Source organism: Hemiscyllium ocellatum, chromosome 14, assembly GCF_020745735.1.
Source record: "Hemiscyllium ocellatum isolate sHemOce1 chromosome 14, sHemOce1.pat.X.cur, whole genome shotgun sequence".
In the NCBI taxonomy this organism is placed as follows: Eukaryota; Metazoa; Chordata; class Chondrichthyes; order Orectolobiformes; family Hemiscylliidae; genus Hemiscyllium; species Hemiscyllium ocellatum.
Window position 1 is genome coordinate 5,819,484 of NC_083414.1, and position 22,758 is coordinate 5,842,241.

Here is a 22,758-nt window from a genome sequence, read left to right on the forward strand (position 1 = left end):
AATTTTATAATCTATCCCATACTCTTTCTTTTTCTGAGTTCCAAACCCATGAGATACATGGGAACATCACCAGCAAGTTCCCCTCCAAACCACTGACATCCTGTGGTTTCCGTCATTTCAATGTCACCAGGTCAAAATCCTGGAACTGCCTCTGTAACAGCACTGTGTGTTTCCCTACATTTAATGGATTTCAAGAAAGCAGCTCACCATCACCACTTCAAGGGTAATTGGGGCTGGGCAATAGACTTTGGCCCAGCCACCTGTCCCATAAATAAACTTAAGAAAGTTTCAAGTTTCCAATCCATGAAACATGGCCTCAACGTTCATTTCTCAAGAGAGGGCGCTTTCTAAAAAAAGGTTTCCTTCCATTTCAATCACAGACACATCTTCCTTCAATTGGGGACTGGTTAGGAATTGGCCAAAGAAACTGATGCGTGTTGATTTAACTGTGTTAACCTTATGTTAACTGGAATGGTTAGACCAGTTTGTTTAAATAAATTTGTTCATATTAAGTTGTAGACTTAATTTTGCCTCTTCAGAACTTAAGAGGGAGAGATATTTAAACTATTAGGGGGAGATGATGACCTAGTGGTATTATTGCTAGACTATTAATCCAGGGCTCAAATAATGTTCAAGGAAAGCCACGTTCAAATCCTGCCATGGCAAATAGTGAAATTTTAATTCAATAAAAATCTGGAATTAAGAGTCTAATGATGATCATGAAAGTATTGTCAATTGGTGTAAAAGCCCATTTGGTTCACTAATGTTTCTTGCAGAAGGAAATCTTTGTGTGACTCCAGACCCATGTCAATGTGGATGAGTAATAAATGTTAGCCTGGCCAGCGATTCCCAGGTCCCATGAATGAATGAAAGATAAAGTGGGAATTCAACCCATCATCTCCCTAATATCCTAACTCAGTCAGCCTAAAAGTCAAAAGTATTTTACTCCAGTGACCATCCTGGGTTGATAATCTGTGTGCAAATATGTTTTCTGATCTATCGAGATTGACAGTGTCTTAGTCTTATAATCTAGTGCAGCTAGAAGTAACATACTGGCATTCTTTTTGTAATGCAATTCATTTTCTTATGGATTTTCTGTGGTGTTACCAAGAGAACATTGACACAAAGCAAGTCTCCCTCAGAGCTTGGGGCTGTTATGTCACAGCTTTGGTCACTCTCCCTCTAGAGTAACTATATTCAGTTTTGGGAACCACACCTCAGGGAGAATTTATTTTGCTTGCAAGGGATAGAAGTATAATGATTGAATGAATGATTCAAGATGGTCCTTCAGAAGAGTTAGTGCAGATTTGGTTGGCCAGTGGCCTCCTATGCTGTTCAATTCTATTTGATTTTATGATTTGAGGGGGGGAAATGAATCTATTGCAACACCACTTAAAGGCACAACAATGCTCATTGAAAAATAAATGTGAAGTTTGTAACACACAACACATTTGGTTGCTTACAGTTTGCTTCTTAGCTGTCTTTGGGATCATTTTTGTTTCTGGATTCTGTATTAACTGTGGTGCTGCAGGCATGCATGCCATATTTTTAACCAATATTTGTGAAGCTGAATTGCTTCTCTCAGATGAAAGGATGCGATAAGCAGCAAAGTGGGATTCTGGTTAATGACTGTGTATTTGTGACACAGGTACTCTGTGCAGCTCCTGACCCCAGCTAGCCTGCTGGCAAAGATCAATGGGAAAGATAGCATCGAAAAGGAGCATGTGGAGGAAATCAGTGAACTGTTCTACGATGCCAAGTCATCTGCTAAGGTTCTTGCTGAACACCAAGAAAAGTACATGAAATGAGAGGTTTGTTACTGAGCCGATGGAAGTGAAATTGCAAATGCCGGGAATCTGAAATAGCAGACTGCTGTGGAAATGCACAGCAGGTACACCAGCATGGAAGGAGGTTACGTGGCAACGTTTGGGGACATGGTGTGTCTGTCAAAACTAGTTTTACAAGAAAAGATGTGTTAATGTGTTATGTATGTTAATTGAATAAATGTTTTTGAAAAAATCTGTCAGGAATTCATCATTTGTGCTCTCTCCTTTCAAGGGACTTCATTTGGGTGAGATATCCTAGAAAGAAGGACTGTGCAGTCAGCTCCTCAAATGTGTTCCATTATTTGAGGGCCCTGTTCCCTCCAAAAACGCTCCGGGGATATCTGTGATTATCTCATGGCCCCAGTTTCCAGAGAAAAGATAGCAAGGATTTCCGAAACTGAAATTTCTAGATTGCACATCCGAGCAGTTAAACGAGGAAGCTCAGGTGTTGCTGCCAGTGACTTTATACTTATCTATTGTATGTGCTAGAATGCCCCTTCAACTGTAGTTAATTGGAAATCCCTGAACTGTCAAGACCATCATTTTGACAGCGATAACCTTACTATAAAAACCATTGATAAAGCTGCGTCTTGCTGAAGGAGGTGTAATTAGGTTTTCAATGGCACATTAAATCCATAATCATAGCTGAACAATATCTCTGGTCCTGAAAGTCACTCATTATGATTGTGGAATGTTAGTTTCCCCCATTATAACTGTGTTTCTGTCTTAATTCCACATGTATTTCCCAATCTTTAGTTTGCTCTCTGATATTATGAAGTGAAGGATAACCACTGATTTAACTTGCTAAGTTATTGTCTTTGAGCCGTCTTCTTTATGATTGGCCTGCTTGGTTATATCATGGTTGATGGTTGTCTAGATCGCTCCTCAACTTGATGTCAGATTCCCATTTAAGGCTGGAAATATCAAATTGAAGCCACAGATTGCAGGATCTTTGTGGGCTGGTTCCTTTGACATAAATGGCAAGCCATGGTGTGGAGGTGCCAGAGTTGGGTAGACAAAGTTAAAAGCCACACACTGCCAGGTTATAGTACAACAGGTTTATTTGGAAGCACTTCCAGAGAAACCTGTTGAGCCAAACCCGGTGTTGTGATTTTTACAACTAAGTAGCAAGCACAGATGCTATATTCGCTGACTTGCAAGATCTGTGCCAGTATTTATGGTTGAAACAGGCCATTTGGCCCAGCTAGATCATATCTATGATTCATATGATCCTCTTCCCACATTTCTACATCTGACTCTGCCAGCATACAGTTCGATTCCATTCTTCATGAGTCACTCCTGAGAGTTCCACTTCCATTATAGTTGCCTCACTACCTTCTGTGGTGGTGAGGTATAAAGGTCAAATCTTGCTCGCTTCAAATAATGTTGATCATGCTTTGTATACCTCCTTTGCAGCTGTAACCCTGTATGCCTCGTTCTGTCTAAGCATTTTACGATCTGTATGTCCTTGTTTGCTATGATTTGTTTGTACTGCTCACAAAACAAAGCTTTTTGCTGTACTTAGGTACACGCAACTACAATAAATCAAATCTAACCAATCTGACGAAAGCCAATTTCTCCTGAATACCCTACTTGATTTATTAGTGACTAATTTAAACTTTAAGCCCTAAGTTTGGTCACCTGACAGTTAGTGACATCTCTCGGGTATCTGGACTTGTGTGGTGCAATGGGAGTATCCCTGCCTCTGGGTCAGGAGAACTGGATTTGTTTCCTACCTACTTCAGAGACGTGCAATAGCATCTCCCAACAGATTGATTAAGGAAAAATATCCAAGAATTAGGTGGCTGGATATCTTTTCAAAAGCTGACAGGGGCTTCAGCTACCCTCGGAATCTGGGTTTTTGTGGTACAGTGTTAGAGTCTCTATCTCTAAACCAGGAAGCCTGGGTTCAAGCCCCACCTGCTGCAGAGGTAAGTAGTAACATTTCTCAATAGGGTGATAAGAAAATATCTACCCTCTGAATCTCTTACCATAGAATCCCTACTGTGCAGAAAGAGGTAATTCAGCCCAAGTCTGCAACAACCCTCTGAAGAACATCCCACCAAACCCTATATTTACCATGGCCAATCCGCCTAACCTGCTCATCTTTGGACTGTGAGAGGAATCTAGATCACACAGCAGAAGTCAGTGCAGACACAGGGAAAACATGCAAGCTCCACACAGATAGTGACCCAAAGCTGGAATCAAACCAGGGTGTGTAGCAGTGTGAGGCAGTAGTGTGAACCACTGAACCAGCACGATACCCGACATCTTTTAAACACCTCTGTACCACCCCTCAGCTATCTACATCTGAGAGAAAACAGCCCTGGCTATTCAGCCTTTCTCAATAAGTATAACCACTCAGTCTGATATAATTCTTGTAAATAATCTTTGCACCTCTCCAGTGCCTCTCTATCTTCGTTGTACTACAAAGACCAGACCTGTTTACAGGACTCCGAAGGTTCAGTAGAAGATTGACACTTTCACCCCTATCCAGTTCTACTCCCCTAGAAATAAGCCTTTCTTTCTCAGTGGTCTTCTAACCTGCATCTATTTATAAAAAACAAAATACTGTGGATGCTGAGATTTTGAATCAAAAGCACAAAACCCTAGAAATACTCTCACAACACTTGCTATCCACAAATGCTGCTAGACTTGCGAATATTTTAAATGTTTTTAGTTTTTCTACAACATGATTTGAGACTCTTATCTTTTTATTCTAGTTATATTCCCAGACAATTTCCAATTGTTGAAAATGGTTGAGGAATGGGGTAAGGCTGCTGCTGGTGGTCATTATTTCCCACTGAAGCTTTAGACAAGAGCCTGTAATGGGGAAAGCACATTTTTAAAAGAGAAGAGGGATTTTTTTCCCCTTTGCTAATCAGCTGGCCATTGTCTGGGTTGAAGAGCAATCAGTCAATAAATCTCACCACTATAACAGAACGCCCTTATAAATATACAGCCACATACATCTCCCAACAGGAAGTTTTTACAACCTATTTCACAAGCCTGTGTTAGGGTGAGTCATTCATTAAAGCAGAACCACAGACAGAAGTGTTTGTTTAATCTTATCAGTGTGACAACACAATCTAAGAACAATTATTGGCTGTCCTTTGGTTTTGCCCTTTATTTGCAACTTTGCCTGCAAACTTACTCTCCATCTGGACTGACCTGGTTTAAACTGCAGTTTCAGGATTGCACACAGCTTCAGAACCTTTAGTCTCTATGATAATACAGCTAAGGTTAAGGCATGATTTTGTCTAATTTCGAACCATTTTCTTGTGTAATAAATTAATCAACCAGCAGTCTACACATCTTTAAAAAAATTTAGTAGAGAGCTGTTTATTCTGAATTTTGAAGTTACAGTGTAGAGGATTGCAGAACGTTCCCTAGTTAATAGAAGGTAATTCTCTCTGTAACCTATCCCATCAGGAAGTTCATGGATCAGGTCCAGTAGCATTCGAGGGAGGATCACTGATTTCTCTCTACTCCAGCTGGGCCTTTCCAACAATTTGTTTTTGATTCCGTTTTCCAGCATCCACAGTTCTTTTGGTTTTTACATCCAGAGGTAGGGATTCAATCCACCTGGATTGATGCAGCACCAAGAACATTTGAGAAGCTTGACACCATCCAGGACAAAGCAGCTTGCTTGATTGACACCACATCCACTCCCTCCACTACAAATGCACGGTCGCATCTGGGAGTGCTATCAACAAGATACAGAAATTCACCAAAGTTCCTTAAGACAGCTGGAAATGTGTTGCTGGAAAAGCGCAGCAGATCAGGCAGTATCCAAGGAGTAGGGGAGTCGACGTTTCGGGCATGAGCCCTTCTTCAAGAATGAGGAAAGTGTGTCCAGCAGGCTAAGAAAAAAGATAGGGAGGAGGGACTTAGGGGAGGGGTGTTGGAAATGCGATAGGTGGAAGGAGGTCAAGGTGAGGGTGATAGGCTGGAGTGGGGGTGGGGGCGGAGAGGTCAGGAAGAAGATTGCAGGTTACGTACAACAAATCCGAAAACTACGTTCAGACCAACAAAATTTGGACCCAACCAGGACAACCAGTACCTATAACAAATCCGAAAACGCCTTCCTAACCTGCAATCTTCTTCCTGACCTCTCCACCCCCACCCCCCTCTCTGGCCTATCATGCCCGAAACGCCGACTCTCCTGCTCCTTGGATGCTGCCTGACCTGCTGCGTTTTTCCAGCAGCACATTTTCAGCTCTGATCTCCAGCATCTGCAGTCCTCACTTTCTCCCAGTGGAGAGATGTTTGCAACTGTAGACAACAATGACAACCGGAAGCGGCAGAGACAAACCACTATAAATGCCGGAATAAAGATCACAGAAATGCTTCACAGGAGGCTCCCAAGCACTGAAGATGTCACCTAGACAGGGGACGAAACATCTGCAACACAAATTCCCAACTCGGCGAACAGAACAACAACAATAACAATGAGTCAGCAACTTCCAAAGAAAAGGGCATAATGAGTAGACGTTTTCTTTGAAAAAGTGATTTAATTTACTTTAAAGCTCTCTCCCGTTCTGTCACCTTTCATATTTCCCTGGTTGTTTGGTCTACAGTTCACTTCTGTCACCAGTGATATCCTCAGTATCGTGCCGTGACCACAAAGTTTGATCAAAGGAATCAAATGTCACTGACTGACTGAAATCTTTTCATTATTTAACTGCTCAGATCAACCCTTTTTATTACAAAACATTTTTGGAATCAGAGAATGTCCATGCAGACAGCAATCTTTTATTCAAACAATTTTCATTTTAAATCCCTTCCAATTTTTTTGTGTCTGTTGTTTTTTAACCAAAAGCATTGATTGTAAAAGTTCGTGTGTGAATCTTGCCTTGTTGCATTCAGAGTTTGCAAAATTCTAGAGTGTGAAGTTTTCAATAAACTAGGGTGGAGTGGCTCAGTGGTTAACACTGCTGCCTCACAACACCAGGGGCTCTAGTTCGATTCCAGCCTTGGGCGACTGTCTGTGCGGAGTTTGCACATTTTCCCCGTGTCTGCATGGGTTTCCTCCGGGTTCTGTGGTTTCCTCCCACAATCCAAAGCTGTGCAGGTTAGGGTGGATTGGTCATGCTAAATTGCCCGTAGTGTTCAGGGATTAGGTGCATTAGTCAGGGGCAACTGTAGAGTAGTAGAGGAATGGGGCTGGGTGGGATACTCTTCAGAGGGTTGGTGTGGACTTACTGGGCCGAAGGGCCTGTTTTCACACCTTCGTTCTGTGATGAACTAAGTACCAGCTCTGATGGTGTAATAATCAGGTCAATGGTTACAAACATAAGACCAGAAGATATAGGATCAGAATTAGACGATTCAGCCCATCAAGTCTGCTTCACCACTTGATCATGGCTATATTTCTCTTGCCTTCTCCCAAAATCCTTTTATCCCCTTATTCGCCTTCCTTCCTCAGACCTTTGAGTATAGGAGTTAGGATGTTGCAGTTATACAGGCCGTTGGTGAGGCCATTTTTGGAGCACTGTGTACAGTTCAGGTCGCCCTGCTACAGGAAGGATATTATTCAATTAGAAAGGGTATAAAGAAGATTTACAATGATGTTGCCAAGAGTGGAGGGTTTGAATTAAAAGGAGAGACTAGATAGGCTGGGACTTTTTTCAGTGAAGCATAGGAGGCCGAGGGATGACCTTATAGAGGTATATGAAGGACATAGATAAGGTGAATAGAAAAGGTCTTTCCCCTAAAGGGTTCAGAAGTGGGGGGCATCATTTTAAGACATGGCATCATACAGCATGGAACAGACCCTTTAGTCCAATGCGTCCACGCCGACCATATTCCCAAACTAATTTAGTCCCACCTACCTGCTTTTGGCCCATCTCCCTCCAAACCTTTCCTGTTCATCTACTTACCCAATGTCTTACAAACATTGTAACTGAACCCACCTCCACCACTTTCTCTGGCAGCTCATTCCACACTCGACCCACTCTCTGTGTAAACACATTGCCCTCATGTCTTTTTAAATCTTTCTCCTCTCTCCTTAAAAAATATGCCCCATAGTTTTGAACTCCCCCACCCAAGGGAAAAGACCCTTGTCACCTTATCTCTATCCCTCATGATTTTATAAATCTCTATAAAGTCACACCTCAACCTCCCATGCTCCAGTGAAAGAAGTTCCAGCATTTCAAGTCTATTTTTATATCACAAACCAGCAACATCCTGGTAAATCTTTTCTGAACCCTCTCCCATTTAATGATATCCTTACTATAACAGTATTGCCAGAACTGTACACAATACTCCAAAAGAGGTCAGAACATCCTGTACAACCTCAACATGCCATTCCAACTCCAAAACGCAAAGGTCTGTGCAATGAAAGCAAGCGTGCTAAATGCCTTCTTAACCATACTGTCTATATGTGATGCAAACTGCAAATAGTTATGTCACTGAACCCCAAAGTCTCTCTATGCTACAAAACTTCCGAGACCCCTACTATTAATTTCCTAACAAAACTGAAAATGTATTGCTGGAAAAGCGCAGCAGGTCAGGCAGCATCCAAGGAACAGGAAATTCGATGTTTCGGGCATAAGCCCTTCATCAGGAATTCCTCACTTTCTCCTCCTTTCCTAATAAAATGCAATACCTCACATGTATCCAAATTATCTAAAAGGGTTGGAGGATTTGCGCTACAGGGAGAGGCTGAATAGGCTGGGGCTGTTTTCCCTGGAACGTCAGAGGCTGAGGGGTGTCCTTATAAAATAATGACGGGCATGGATAGGGTAAATAGATTTGGTCTTTTCTGGGATGGAGGAGTCCAGAATTAGAGGGCATAGATTTAGAATGAGAGGGGAAAAATTTAAAAGACACCTAAGGGGCAGTTTTTTCATGCAGAGGGTGGTGCGTGTATGAAATGAGCTGCCAGAGGAAGTGGTGGAGGCTGGTACAATGACAACATTTAAAAGACACCTAGTTGGGTATATAGGAAGGGTTTGGAGGGATATGAGCCAAGTGCTTCCCTTGGAGAGGGTGCAGAGAAGATTTACCAGGATGTTGCCTGGAATGGAGAATAGGTCGTACGACGATAGGTTGAGAGTTCTCAGCCTTTTCTCGTTGGAACGGCGAAGGATGAGGGGTGACTTGATAGAGGTTTATAAGATGATCAGAGGAATATATAGAGTAGACAGTCAGAAACTTTTTCCCCGGGTACAACAGAGTGTTACAAGGAGACATAAATTTAAGGTGAAGGGTGGAAGGTATAGGGGAGATGTCAGGGGTGGGTTCTTTACCCAGAGAGTGGTGGGGGCATAGAATGCGCTGCCCGTGGGAGTGGTAGAGTCAGAATCATTGGCAACCTTTAAGCGGCAATTGGATAGGTACATGGATGGGTGCTTAATCTAGGTTAGATGTTCGGCACAACATCGTGGGCCGAAGGGCCTGTTCTGTGCTGTATTGTTCTATGTTCTATGTTCTATGCTGGCAAATGGGACTAGATTGGGTTGGGATATCTCGTCGGCATGGACAAGTTGGACTGAAGGGTCTGTTTCCATGCTGTACATCTCTATGGCTCTATATGTGCAGCACAGAGAAGGTTCATTCAGCTGATCCTGCGTACAGAGGGATTATCTTCCGAGGAGAGGTTGAGCAGATTGAGCCTGTACTCACTGGAGGTTAGAAGAATGAGAGACAACCTTATTTAAACTTACAAGATTCTTGGGGACTTGATAGTGTAAATATGGAGAGGTGGATTTCCTTTCATCAGACAATAATCTCAGAGTAAGAGATCACCCAAGTAATACAGAGATGTGGAGGAATTGCTTCTCTCAGAGGGAAGTGAGACTGTGGAAATCTTCAATAAAAAGGGCCGTAGAGGCTGGGTCATAAATATATGTAAAGATAGATGATTTGTAATCAGTAAGGTTGTGGGGAAGAGGCAGGAAAGTCGAGTTGAGGATTCATAGATCACCATGATCTCACTGAATGGCAGAGCAGATACAATGGATCAAATGGCTGATCTCTGCTCCTCCAGCTTACGGTCTTCCAAAACGTCATTGAAAAATATATCCATGTTGACACGTCCTCTGATGACTCACAGGTCTACCTCAACATTCTTCTCGACTCCTCCACTACTTCAACAATTGTCAGCTCACTTTTACAACAGCTGGGGTTGGAAAAGCAGAAACTTGCTCCAGTTAAATATTGGGAAGACAGACGTTATCACTTCTGGTCCCCAGCATAAACTATGTTTTCAAGCCACAGATCGTTCCTCGTCCTGACTCAAGTCAGAGACTTCAATACAACTTTTGTAAACTTGGCTCCAGTCGTACCCTCCGGGTGATTTCCCGACACATCTCTAAATCCAGTGTACTCTCTTCGCTGCTCACAATGTGGCTTCCTCTACACTGGGGGATGAAGCCCAAACTGCTTTGCAGAACACCTACGTTCTGATGGTAAATATAACCCTTGTTCAGTTGCTAGCCACTTCAACACACCCCGTTCCATCACAGTCTCAGGCTTCCTGCAGTGCTAATGCCAAGTGTAAGCACAAGTTTCCATTTGGGGACCCTGCAGCCTTCGGGACTCAATATCGAGTTCAATAATTCTAGGACCTTCACCCAGCCCCATGGCCCTGGCATCACATGGGCTACTCTTTATATTGCAGAAATATAGTTTCTTTATAAAAAAATGATCTTTCTACACATTCACAGGTACGAAAGCAGTTCCGTGCAGAATTTGTGTATCAAGAAAACAAAATGATTGGAATTTGATGTTCCTGCAGTTGTAAAATCCAAAGGCATTTCTCACACAACCAGGATGCTATTTATCTATGTAGAGGCAAGTAGAGGGTCTGATAACAGACTCTTGTTAAACTTTGGCAGAAAGACCAGATAATGTGGTGTTTCCCCACTGCACCTTGGGGGAGGCTGACCCTCAGCATTGAGTCCTGGACCTTGGAAGGTGCCAGTCTGCAACACTTGGTCAGAGTCAATTCCTTGCTCTGGAAGATAACCAAATTTCAGACAGACCAGAGAGTGTTTTTCACCAAGTTGATGGTCCTCCAGGCACAGTCGATGTTTGTCTCTGTGTACATCCCAGAAAACAGTTAGCTCAGTTGGTTGGACATCTGATTTGTGATGCCATTTGTAAGTGACACCAGTAGCCTGTGCTGACTTCCCACACTGGCAGAGGTTATCACGAAGACCTCATTCTCTCAACCTCTTCCCTTACCTGAGGTATGGTGACCATCAGATTAAACCCAGCCATAGAGTCATTGAGATATACAGCACGGAAACAGATCCTTTGGTCCAACTCATCTACACCGACCAGATATCCTAACCTAATCTAGTCCCATTTGCCAGCACTTGGCCCATATCTCTCTACACCCTTCCTATTCATATACCCATCCAGATGCCTTTTAAATGCTATAATTGTACCAATCTCCACCAGGTCCCTTTTATATCTTTCCCCCCTCACCCCAAACCTATGCCCTCTAGTTCTGGACTCCCTCACCCTAGGGAAAAGATCTTGCCTTTTTATCCAATCCATGCCCCTCATTATTTTATAAACCTCTATAAGGTCACCCCTCAGCCTCCGATGCTCCAGGAAAAACAACCCCAACATATTCAACCTCTCCATATAGCTCAAACCCTCCAACCCTTTTAGATAATTTCTCTCTCTTTCTCTCTAATGAGAGAGCAGCCTAAGGTTTGGTGTATCTGATGACTTTATCTTACTTATACTACTTGACTAGATATAAAGGCCAGTGTGGTTGTGTGTGTGTATGTATGTATGTGTATGTGTGTGTGTGGTGTGGTGTGTGTGGTGTGGTTGTGTGTGGTGTGTGTGTATGTGTGTGGTGTGTGTGGTGTGTGTGTGTGTGTGGTGTGGTGTGCTGTGTGTGTGTGTGTGTGGTGTGTGTGTTTATGGTGTGTGTGTGTGTTTTGTGTGTTTGTGTTTTGTGTGTGTGTGGTGTGTGTGCGGTGTGTGTGTGTGTGTGTGTGTGGTGTGTGTGTGTGTGTGTGTTTTGTGTGTATGTGTTGTGTGTGTTTTGTGTTTGTGTGTGTGTGTGTGTGTTTGTGTGTGTGTGGCATTTTAAAGATCTATGCACCTGAATCCCAAGTCTCTTTGGATATCCACTATATTTAACTTCATAGCAACTAGAAAGTTCCCTGATAGATTCCTGTTCAGTACAAAATGTGGGGATTAGAATAATTTGGTCAGAAGAATAAGAGGCCAGCAGATTTTAGGATTGTGGATGCAGTGATTGGATCAAGGTTGGTCAGGTGGATCTCACCGAGATCCTGATTGGCTCAGGTTAACAAACCCAATCAGAGAGCCTTAGCTGACAGAGATAAACAGACAGATTGGTGCACCTTGTGTCTTTCACTGTGTCTCACACCTGCGCACACACAACATGGGTGCTGGGGAAAAAAAATAAGCACTACCGCAATTAGGTGGTAGTGTGGGAGAAATTTTAAAAAATGAACAGGAGTGTCAGATATCTTGTAAAAAAAAATTCAAAAAACATTTTTAAGAATCAGGCATCTCAGAGGTTCTCCTCTCTCTAGGCACTGGCTCTGAGCAGGATTGTCAGAGCCTGCGTTCTGTGCACGTGTAAAGAAAGGATGATGGGATATTGGCCTCCCTGGAGTTATTTCCATGGGGGTGGGAGTGGGTGTGAGAGGGATCTGTTTGAAACCTACAGAATACTGAGAGGCCTGGGTAGAGTGGACATGGAGAAGATGTTTCCACCAGTAGGAGAGACTGGGACCCAAGGGCACAGCCTCCAAGTGAAAGCCGAACTCTGCTCCTATATCTGTGGCCTCATGGTCTAAAAGAAAGTGAGCAATTTCTCAGATAAAACTTCCAAACCTCCTTCCTTCCTGACTACTCTGTTGGAAACACAATATGTTTTCTCTTGCTTCCACCTCAGTGCCTCAGAGAGAAGGAGAGAGCTGTGAGTGTGCAGCAAGTTGGCAGGTTAAAACCGTGTCACTTTTACACCCCAGTTCTGTTGCACCAGGCAGCTTTGTGCCATGAATCACACGATGATTAATGTGCTTTTGTTTTGTAAAAGCCTCCCTGCTGCACTTTATCCCACTTGGGCAGGGTTTCTCATTACCGATGTATCTGTGCATCAGAAACAGCGAGGGAAAGAAGAATATCGGGGCTCTTTTTGTAATAATAATAGGTTGACAGGCGGATGAGGGCTATATTAATATTAGAGGTGGTGCCGGAGATACATACAGGAATGAATAGATGTGTCAGTACAGGCGCTGCAAACAACATCCAATGCTCTCGCCTTCACTTCTCCGCACTGGCCATGCGTGCCTGCCGTGCTCAGACCTCTTCCAGTCAATTTTTTCACTGGACAACTACAATTAATTTCCCTTGCCCTCCAGGAGCCCTTAGTTCCCGAACGAGCCCAGCTGGCTGGCTGCTGATAAGATGAACCTATTCGATTTGAGGCATTTGATTGCTTGAGCTGACAGGCTACAATGGCTGGGCAGTGAGAGACCTCATCGCTCTGATTGACAGATCTATTTATCCTCTGCCTTCTTCTGTCTCCCCCCTCCCCCTCTTCCCCACCTTGCTCTTGCCCATTAAGAGCCCAGTCTGAGTTTGCAAAGGGGCTGGGGAAGAAAAAAAAGAACTCTCTCTTTAATACCACAATGAATATGTCTGCCATTCCACTAATTCAGAAGAAGATAAAAAGCTGTCAGTTCAGTGTGTTTTTTCTCTCTAATTCTGGGCAGTTTGATTAATGAAGTAAAGTGCAACAAGATCACCAGCCCCAAATCCCTTATTCTCTTCCGTCTTTCCTTCTGTCAGCTATCACAGAGGGTCAGAAATCAAATAAAACCCAATGAGGAACCAGTTTCACATCAGATTAAGGTCAAGAAATTAAAATAAAACTCGCTGCTTCTGAAAGACTAAACTTGAAGTGCTGTGGAAATTTTTTTTTAACCTGCAGCTCAGAGTACAATAATGTGCAGTAATAACTTTTCATCTGTCAAAGGTGACTGTGGAGATGAAAGGAATTTTTAACCACACTGTTTGATAAAGTCTATAAGCGGGACACCCATGGATCCCTGAAAGAAAAATAATAAAAATAAAGCAGAACATTTAACAGGCATCAGTTCAGCTCTACCTCATGTCAGATGTTTCTAGTGAAAGAACGACTATTGGATCCATGGGTGTCCCACTTATAGACTTTATCAAACAGTGTGGATAAAAATTCCTTTCCTCTCCACAGTCACCTTTGATAGATGAAAATTTATTACTGCACATTGTTGTACTCTGAGCTAGAGGTAAAGTAAAATTTTACAGCACTTAAAGTTTGGTCTTTCAGAAGCAACAAGTTTTTATTTTAATTTCTTGGCCTTACTTTGATGCTAAAGTGGTTCCTCGTTGGGTTTTATTTGATTTCTGACCCTCATTTGTATCATCAATCGTCACAGGTGAGGTGCCAGAAGACTGGAGGTTGACTAACATGGTGCCACTGTTTAAGAAAGGTGGTAAGGACAAGCCGGGGAACTATAGGCCAGTGAGCCTGACCTCGGTGGTGGGCAGGTTGTTGGAGGGAATCCTGAGGGACAGGATATACAGGTATTTGGAAAGGCAAGGACTGATTAGGGATAGTCAACATGGCTTTGTGCGTGGGAAATCATGTCTCACAAACTTGATCAGGAAGAAGTAACAAAGAAGACTGATGAGGGCAGAAAGAGCTACCCAGCTAGTCCCACTCTCCGGCTCTATCTCTGTAGGCCTCTAATCCCATTCAAATATATATCCAGCTCTGTACTGAAACCTCCGATGGAATCTGCCTCCACCACTCTCTCAGGCAGCACCTTCTAAATCCTAAAACTCTCTGAGTAAAGAAACTTCCCCTCATCCCACTCCTAGGTGTCTTGCTGACAATCTTGAAACTGTGACAAAACAGAAATTGCTGGAAAAGATCAGGAAGTCTGGCATCATCTTTGAAGAGAAATCAGAGTTAACGTTTCAGCTCCAGTGACCCTTCCTTAGATCTGACGGTAACTAGAAAAAGACTGTTTTTTCTGCAGAAGATAGGGTGGGAATGGGGGTAAGGAATAAATGATAGGTGGGGACAGAGAGACAGGAACAGACAGGCAGACAAGGGGAGTGGATAACAATCAGCCTGGGGAAATGAATAGCTGCTAATGGGGACAGTTTGTGGCTAACCAAGGGTTGTGTTTAAGAGCAGACCATAACATAACCACGTCATTCCTGATGAAGGCCTTTGGCCTGAAACGTTGATTCTCCTGCTCCTCAGATGCTGCCTGACCTGCTGTGCTTTTCCAGCACCATCTCTTGACTCTGATCTCCAGAATCTGCAGTCCTCACTTTCGCCCTGTAATAACAGAGCCTAGGGTGTGGGGGGGTTGGGGAAGGAAATGGTAAAATTGTTGAACTTGATATTGAGACCAGAACGCTGCAGGGTCCCCCAGTGGAGAATGGGGTGCTGAGCTGTGCTGGGTTTCGCTGGAGCACTGCAGGAGGTCTGAAATGGTGATCCCTACTTACTGACATACCAACGGGGTGGAAACAGAAAATCCTGTTTTACTCTATTCATAATTATTCATCATTTTGAACATCTAAATAAGGTCACCTCTTAATCCTCTCTGTTCCAAGGAGAATAAGCCTAATTTCTCAAATCTTTCCTTGTGTTTAAATCCCTCACTCCCTGCGTCATCCAGGGCTTTAACATCCTCACTTTAATAAAGTGAAGCCATTCAGATGAACAACATTCCATCCTCTGCAAAAACCCACAGTCAGGTTAGCACTGCTGCCTCACAGCACCAGGGACCCTGGTTTGAGCCCAGCCTTGGGTGACTGTCTGTGTGGAGTTTGCACATTCTCCCTGTGTCTGCGTGGGTTTCCTCCGGGTGCTCCGGTTTCCTCCCACAGTCCAAAGGTGTGCAGGTCAGGTGAATTGGCCATGCTAAATTGCCCGTAGTGTGCAGGATTGTGTAGGTTATATGCATTAGTCAGGGGCAAACATTCAGTAATAAGGTAGGGGTCTGGGTGGGTTACACTTTGGAGGGTCAGTGTGGACTTGTTGGGCCAAATGGCCTGTTTCCACAGGGAAGGGATTCTATGAAAAAGCAACAACAACCAATCAGCTCCTGTGGCCAGGAGAACGCTCTCTGCAAATTAGAGCAAATGGAACCCTTCATACAAAGCAATAAATGAGCCTTCAGTCTTAAAGTTTAACACATCTCCAGGATGTGGGTAGTGTTGCCACTCTGGTACTTAATGCTTGACAGCAGTTGTCCCTTGGACCGATTGGGATGTTGTTTTGATTTATTCATGGAATGTGGGTGTGTCTGGCAGGGCCAGCATTTATACCAGAATGATTCACAGTAAATCCATATGCTGTACCCTATCATATAGATACCAGGACGATTCACAGTAATTCACGTGCTGTACCCTATCATATAGATACTACAACAATACACAGTAATCCACGTGCTGTACCCTATCATATAGGTACCAAATTGGTTCACAGTAATCCACGTGCTGTACCTTATCATATAGATACCAGAACGATTCTCAGTAATCCATGTGCTGTACCCTAACATATAGATACCACAAAGATTTGCAGTATTCCACATGCTGTACCCTATCATAAAGGTACCAGGACGATTCACAGCAATCCACGTGCTGTACCCTATCATATAGATACCAGGACGATTCACAGCAATCCACGTGCTATACCCTATCATATAGGTACCAGATTGGTTCACAGTAATCCACGAACTGTACCCTATCATATAGATTCCAGAACGATTCACAGTAATCCACGTGCTGTACCCTATCATATAGATACCAGGACGATTCACAGTAAATCCATATGCGGTACCCTATCATATAGATACCAGGACGATTCACAGTAATTCACGTGCTGTACCCTATCATATAAATACTACAACAATACACAGTAATCCACGTGCTGTACCATATCATATAGATACCAGAACGATTCAAAGTAATCCACGTGCTGTAACCTAACATATAGATACCAGAACGATTCTCAGTAATCCATTTGCTGTACTCTAACATATAGATACCACAAAGATTTGCAGTATTCCACATGCTGTACCCTATCATATAGGTACCAGGACGATTCACAGCAATCCACGTGCTGTACCCTATCATATAGATACCAGGACGATTCACAGCAATCCACGTGCTATACCCTATCATATAGGTACCAGATTGGTTCACAGTAATTCACGAACTGTACCCTATCATATAGGTTCCAGAACAATTCACATTAATCCACGTGCTGTACCCTATCATATAGATACCACAAATATTCTCAGTAATCCACGTGCTGTACCCTATCATATAGATACCAGGACGATTCACAGTAATTAACGTGCTGTACCCTATTAAATAGATACCAGAATGATTCACAGTAATCCATGTGCTGTACCCTATCATATAGATACCAGAACGATTCACAGTAATCCACGTGCTGTACCATATCATATAGATACCAGAACGATTCTCAGTAATCCACGTGCTGTACCTATCGTATAGATACGAGAACGATTCACAGTAATCCACGTGCTGTACCATATCATATAGACACCAGAATGATTCTCAGTAATCCACGTGCTGTACCCTATCATATAGATACGAGAACGATTCAAAGTAATCCACGTGCTGTACCCTAACATATAGATACCATAAAGAGTTTCAGCATTCCACATGCTGTACCCTATCATATAGATACCAGAATGATTCCCAGTAATCCATTTGCTGTACCCTATCATATAGATCCCAGGATGATCCACAGCAATCCACGTGCTGTACCCTCTCATATAGGTACCAGAACGATTCACAGTAATCCACGTGCTGTACCTTATCTTTTAGATACCAGGACGATTCACAGTAATCCATGTGCTGTACCCTACCATATAGATACCAGAATGATTCACAGTAATCCACGTGCTGTACCCTATTATATAGATACCAGAATGATTCACAGTAATCCACGTGCTGTACCCTATCATATAGATACCAGAACGATTCACAGTAATCCACGTGCTGTACCCTATCATATAGATACCACAAATATTCACAGTAATCCACGTGCTGTACCCTATCATATAGATACCAGGACGATTCACAGTAATTCATGTGCTGTACCCTATCATATAGGTACCAGAACGATTCACAGTAAATCCATATGCTGTACCCTATCATATAGATACCAGGACGATTCACAGTAATTCACGTGCTGTACCCTATCATATAGATACTACAACAATACACAGTAATCCACGTGCTGTACCCTATCATATAGGTACCAAATTGATTCACAGTAATCCACGTGCTGTACCTTATCATATAGATACCAGAACGATTCAAAGTAATCCACGTGCTGTACCATATCATATAGATACCACAAATATTCACAGTAATCCACGTGCTGTACCCTATCTAACATATAGATACCAGAACGATTCTCAGTAATCCATGTGCTGTACCCTAACATATAGATACCACAAAGATTTGCAGTATTCCACATGCTGTACCCTATCATATAGGTACCAGATTGGTTCACAGTAATTCACGAACTGTACCCTATCATATAGGTTCCAGAACGATTCACAGTAATCCACGTGCTGTACCCTATCATATAGATACCACAAATATTCTCAGTAATCCACGTGCTGTACCCTATCATGTAGATACCAGGACAATTCACAGTAATTAACGTGCTGTACCCTATTAAATAGAAACCAGAATGATTCACAGTAATCCACGTGCTGTACCCTATCATATAGATAAGAGAACGATTCACAGTAATCCACGTGCTGTACCATATCATATAGATACCAGAACGATTCTCAGTAATCCACGTGCTGTACCCTATCGTATAGATACGAGAACGATTCACAGTAATCCACGTGCTGTACCATATCATATAGACACCAGAACGATTCTCAGTAATCCACGTGCTGTACCCTATCATATAGGTACCTGAACGATTCACAGTAATCAACGTGCTGTAACCTATCATATAGATATGAGAACGATTCACAGTAATCCACGTGCTGTACCATATCATATAAATACCAGAACAATTCACAGCAATCCATGTGCTGTACCCTATCATATAGATACCAGAATGATTCACAGTAATCCACGTGCTGTACCATATCATATAAATACCAGAATGATTCACAGCAATCCATGTGCTGTACCCTATCATATAGATCTCAGGATGATTCACAGTAATCCACGTGCTGTACCATATCATATAGATACCAGAATGATTCACAGTAATCCACGTGCTGTACCATATCATATAGATACCAGAACGATTCACAGCAATCCACATGCTGTACCCTATCATATAGATTCCAGAACGATTCACAGTAATCCACCTGCTGTACCCTATCATATAGATACCAGAATGATTCACAGTAATCCACCTGCTGTACCCTATCATATAGATTCCAGAACGATTCACAGCAATCCACATGCTGTACCCTATCATATAGATTCCAGAACGATTCACAGTAATCCACCTGCTGTACCCTATCATATAGATACCAGAATGATTCACAGTAATCCACCTGCTGTACCCTATCATATAGGTTCCAGAACGATTCACAGTAATCCACATGCTGTACCCTATCATATAGATACCACAAATATTCTCAGTAATCCACGTGCTGTACCCTATCATGTAGATACCAGGACAATTCACAGTAATTAACGTGCTGTACCCTATTAAATAGAAACCAGAATGATTCACAGTAATCCACGTGCTGTACCCTATCATATAGATAAGAGAACGATTCACAGTAATCCACGTGCTGTACCCTATCATATAGATACCAGAACGATTCTCAGTAATCCACGTGCTGTACCCTATCGTATAGATACGAGAACGATTCACAGTAATCCACGTGCTGTACCCTATCATATAGATACCAGAACGATTCTCAGTAATCCACGTGCTGTACCCTATCATATAGGTACCTGAACGATTCACAGTAATCAACGTGCTGTACCCTATCATATAGATACCAGAACGATTCACAGTAATCCACGTGCTGTACCATATCATATAAATACCAGAACAATTCACAGCAATCCATGTGCTGTACCCTATCATATAGATACCAGAACGATTCACAGTAATCCACGTGCTGTACCATATCATATAGATACCAGAATGATTCACAGTAATCCACGTGCTGTACCCTATCATATAGATACCAGAATGATTCACAGTAATCCACCTGCTGTACCCTATCATATAGATACCAGAACGATTCACAGTAATCCACGTGCGGTACCCTATCATATAGATACCAGAACGATTCACAGTAATCCACCTGCTGTACCCTATCATATAGATACCAGAATGATTCACAGTAATCCACCTGCTGTACCCTATCATATAGATACCAGAACGATTCACAGTAATCCACGTGCTGTACCCTATCATATAGATACCAGAACGATTCACAGTAATCCACCTGCTGTACCCTATCATATAGATACCAGAACGATTCACAGTAATCCACCTGCTGTACCCTATCATATAGATACCAGAACGATTCACAGTAATCCACGTGCGGTTAGACCACATTTAACATAATCTTTCTCCTTTTCTGACTATTCCCTTAGAAATGAGCTGTTTTGTTTAATGGCCGTAGTTACACATATTATGACTGTTCTTCTCAAAGGTTCCATCTGCTCCTTCGCCACATTTAGACTCTCATTAGCAAGGTGTATCTGACTCCTTCCTTGCTTTTTATGAACCAGCTCATATTTATCAATATTCAAATTAATTCACAATCTTGCCTTTTTACAAACATTGTCCTGCAGTTGTCAGCAGTCCTGCTTTGTGTTAACGAGCCTCAGTTTGTGGTCTGCCAATTTTGCAATTGGATTTCCAATGTCCATTCCAAATCGAGAATGCCAATCTGACCCACATCCCTTCAAAGTTTGCCTTGTTCAGATTTTTGCCCTAACTTTAGAATGAACTTCATCATTTAAAAATGGAGTTCCCCCCTTCCAGGGAAGCGGGGTGCATTCCATCACACTCCTGACTTGTGTCTTGTTGATGGTGGATAGGTTTTGGGGTGTTGGGAAGTGAGTTACTGCAGGATTCCCAGCCTCTGACCTGATCTTGTAACCACTGTGTTTATGTCCAGTTCGGTTTCTATAGAACATAGAACATAAAAAAATACAGCGCAGTACAGGCCCTTTTGCCCTCGATGTTGCACCGATCCAAGTCCACCTAACCTACACTAGCCCACTTTCCTCCATATGTCTATCCAATGCCCGTTTAAATGCCCATAAAGTGGGAGAGTCCACCACTGTTACTGGCAGGGCATTCCATGAACTCACGACTCGCTGAGTAAAGAATCTACCCCTAACATCTGTCCTATACCTACCACCCCTTAATTTAAAGCTATGCCCCCTCGTAATATCTGACTCCATACGTGGAAAAAGGTTCTCATTGTCAACCCTATCTAAACCCCTAATCATCTTGTACACCTCTATCAAGTCACCCCTAAACCTTCTTTTCTCCAATGAGAACAGCCCCAAGTGCCTCAGCCTTTCCTCATACGATCTTCCTACCATACCAGGCAACATCCTGGTAAACCTCCTGGTAAACTCAATTCCTCTACCAATAAAAGCCAGTACGCCATATGCCTTCTTCACAGCACTATTTACCTGGGTGGCAACTTTCAGAGATCTGTGTACATGGACACCAAGATCCCTCTGCTCATCCACACTACCAAGTATCCAACCATTAGCCCAGTACTCCATTTTCTTGTTAGTCTTACCAAAGTGAATCACTTCGTACTTAGCGACATTGAACTCCATTTGCCACCTTTCTGCCCAGCTCTGCAGCTTATCTATATCCCGCTGTAACCTGCCACATCCTTCCTCACTGTCAACAACTCCACCGACTTTCGTATCATCTGCAAACTTGCTCACCCAACCTTCTAGCCCCTCCTCCAGGTCATTTATAAAAATGACAATCAGCAATGGTCCCAAAACAGATCCTTGCGGAACACCGCTAGTAACTGCACTCCAAGATGAACCTTTACCATCAACTACTACCCTCTGTCTTCTTCCAGCCAGTCAATTCCTAATCCAAACCTCCAACTCACCCTCAATGCCATACCTCCGTATTTTTTGCAGTAGCCTACCATGGGGAACCTTATCAAACGCCTTACTAAAATCCATATACACCACATCTACCGCTTTACCCTCGTCCACTTCCTTAGTCACCTTCTCAAAGAATTCAATAAGGTGTGTGAGGCACAACCTGCCCTTCACAAAACCATGCTGACTATCCTTGATCACATTATTCCTATCCAGACGTTCATAAATCCTATCCCTTACAATTCTCTCTAAGACTTTCCCCACAACAGAGGTAAGACTCACCGGCCTATAGTTACTCGGGCTATCCCTACTCCCCTCCTTGAACAAGGGGACCACATTCGCTATCCTCCAGTCTTCTGGCACTATTCCTGTAGACAACAGGACATAGAAATCAAGGCCAATGGCTCTGCAATCTCCTCCCTTGCTTCCCAGAGAGTCCTAGGATAAATGCCATCAGGCCCAGGGGACTTATCTACATTCACCCTTTCCAGAATTTCCAACACCTCTTCCCTACATATCTCAAAGCCATCCATTCTAATTAATTGTGACTCAATATTCACATCAGCAACAATGTCTTGTCTAGTCAATAGTAACCCCAGGATGTTGATAGTGGGGTGTTCAATGATGAGAACAGCACTGAATCACAGAGTCATAGAGTTATCAAGATGTACAGCACGGATACAGACCTTTCGGTTCAACTCGTCCATGCTGACCAGATATCCTAAATTACTCCAGTCCCATTTGCTGGCATTTGGCCCATATCCCTCTAACCCCTTCCTATTCATATCCCCAT

The 22,758-nt window shown here is 42.8% G+C and overlaps 1 protein-coding gene across 1 annotated transcript in view; it reads left to right on the forward strand.

Annotated features, from left to right (window-relative positions):
* Window positions 1-3,343, forward strand: part of ruvbl1 (RuvB-like AAA ATPase 1) — a 73,665-nt gene extending 70,322 nt beyond the window's left edge. The window contains exon 11 of the mRNA XM_060835059.1: window positions 1,649-3,343. Coding sequence (XP_060691042.1) covers window positions 1,649-1,808 — 160 coding nt within the window. The 3' untranslated portion in view covers window positions 1,809-3,343. The remainder of the gene's footprint in view (window positions 1-1,648) is intronic.
* Window positions 3,344-22,758: the final 19,415 nt, after the last annotated feature.